Here is a 2,443-nt window from a genome sequence, read left to right as displayed (position 1 = left end):
TTAAGCTTGTACAACTTAGATCAACTAAGTGATCATTTGTATTTTTTTTATCTTTTATTTTTTGTTTACGTAGAGTGCGTGAAATACTTTAAAGGGTAGTCTAAGCTAGGGTAAATTTAAGACTTTTACAAAAAAATTAAAGCTTAAGTTAGAAGCTCACCTTATAAAAACTTAGCAGAAGTTGTTAATTTTATTGCTTTTAGTGAAGATGAATTAAAAATCCTTGATTGAGAAGATCAAGGTAGTGAATGCAAGTTAAGTAAACTAAAGTACTATAAATATTGTGTTTTGTCCACTTCTTTTAACCTCTCTTTACTTTGTGTTTGCTAACCTCAGCAAGTTTTCAAACCTTCCATTTTAAATTTTCCAAACAGATTTTAAATTCCACAAGTTACCTTTAAAATTATTTTTAAGTGCTATTCACTTTCTGTAACACACCTTTTGGGATCAACATTTTGACTAATGATTGACTAATTATTATTAGTCAAAATATCACTTGTCATTTTATATCACATGGTATTGACATCATGTTGATATAGAGTGTGAAAAATACCACATAATTTTATTATCATACCAAATTAGTATGTCATATTGTCATCAATTATAATATGTTAATCTATTACATAATAATCAATTATGATATGTTGACATATCAAATAAGTTTTTAGAACTAATGATTGACTAATTATCATTAGTTAAAATATCACTTGCTATGTTATAATTATATGACACAGACATGACATTGATATGAAAGATAAAAAATATTACGTAGTCATGTTATTATGTCAGATAAGTATATTACATCATTATCAATTATGATATATCAATATATCATTTCATCGTCAATTATATTATGTAACATGTAATGTAACATATAATGACAATGAATATTTTGACTAAGTTAATTGTTAGTCAAAAGAATTTATTTAATTTCAAATAAAAATATAAAAATTTCTTTAACTCAAAATAAAAGTATAATTGAACGTAATAAAAATTGAATTTTTTTAATAATTGAAAGATATTTCTTAAATTTCTTGTTTTTTTGATAAGAAGAATATTTTGTTATATTTCTGTTGAAGAGAGAAGACAACCTTCTAGAAAAAAAGGAAGAAAAAAAGGGGAAAAAAAAGAAAGGATAATATATAAAAGAACAAGAAGAGAGGGAGTGCCTTGCACACTTCCTTCTCTTCCCATTTCCACAAATTCTAACTGAAGCTTGCTTTTTAGACACTTTTTTCCCATTTTACAGTTGCTCCATTTCTTCCCCATTTTCACTATCAAATAATAATAAAGCAATAAAATAAAATTCGAATAAATGCCTCTACTCCTTCCGTCCTCTCCACCAATCCACTCCTTTCCCGCCACTCCACAGCTCAACTTCCGTTCAAAACCTCCGCCACCACGCCTCATCACACGCGCCACCCGGCGGCTCGACGTTGATGCTTTCACTCAGAAATCAGGTTACCTTTTCGAGCTCACTGCCTCGGAGGCTGAGTCGTTAACCGATTACAGCCCGTCAAGAATCGCCGCCATTTATAGAAGAAAACCTCTGATTTTGTTGCGTCGGCTTATTCAAATTGGTACTACTTTTGGAAAATGGTTCGGAGTTCGATATAATGATAGTCTCATGGAACGATCCGATCAAATGTTCAAGGTTACGAATTTTTAGTTTACTCCTACTTTTTTTTTTAATTTTTATGTTCTATTACAGTGGACTATTTTCCGAGAAATCGATGCTGAAATCAATTTTATTTGACTCCGTTTTTTGAATATAATTATTTCATATATAAGTAAATTATGCATTTTTATTAACAAAAATTACAATTCTAATCTATGATTGTTGAAAAATATTATTTTCTTTTTGTATAGAAGTAATAAGCAAGTAGCAAAAGAAACAACTATTCGGAACCTTAAAGTAGTGAATTCTTTTCACGGGATTTTGATTTTCCTGGACGGCTTTGTAATATCCTCTTTATCCTGAGTTGCAGGTTAGAGCTGCTGAGCTTCGGAAAATTTTGGTGGAACTTGGGCCGGTATGTAATTCTCAGAATTGGTTTTGTAAATTGATTCAATTTTGCATGTGAAGCTTGGAAAGTTTTGAATTTCTGTATTAACTGGTTCATTTTGTAATCTAACGAGTCATCTATGTAACTGATATGTTCACGTTTTCACCGCTCCCCTGTGTTAAATTATTGTTAAATTGTAATGCCACAACATAGACTACTGCCTATTGGGGTTCTGTATCATTGATTAGCTTCAGGTTTTTACTTAATAATACTTTATTTGTAACTTTGTTTTTTTAAAATATCCAATTCATAAGCACTTGAACACGTTTAATGGCATAGCCAATTGAGTAAATGTGTAAAAATGTTTGTGGAAAAATAGCAGAAAGGCTCACTACTTTATAGACTATGGGTATGTGTCCTCATTCATTTTCAGCTAA

The 2,443-nt window shown here is 30.1% G+C and overlaps 1 protein-coding gene across 2 annotated transcripts in view; it reads left to right on the top strand.

The window, feature by feature from the left end:
- The first annotated feature begins 1,183 nt into the window (after positions 1-1,183).
- LOC110428546 (Protein kinase superfamily protein) overlaps positions 1,184-2,443 on the top strand; it is a 16,813-nt gene continuing 15,553 nt past the window's right edge. For both annotated transcript variants that reach the window (XM_021444401.1, XM_021444403.2), the window contains exons 1-2: positions 1,184-1,654; positions 1,989-2,033. In XM_021444401.1, coding sequence (XP_021300076.1) covers positions 1,316-1,654; positions 1,989-2,033 — 384 coding nt within the window. In that variant the 5' untranslated portion in view covers positions 1,184-1,315. The remainder of the gene's footprint in view (positions 1,655-1,988; positions 2,034-2,443) is intronic.

Source organism: Theobroma umbraticum, unplaced genomic scaffold, assembly GCF_002168275.2.
Source record: "Theobroma umbraticum cultivar Fairchild unplaced genomic scaffold, ASM216827v3 scaffold_302.0, whole genome shotgun sequence".
NCBI lineage: Eukaryota > Viridiplantae > Streptophyta > Magnoliopsida > Malvales > Malvaceae > Theobroma > Theobroma umbraticum.
This window is presented reverse-complemented; position numbering and strand designations above follow the sequence as displayed.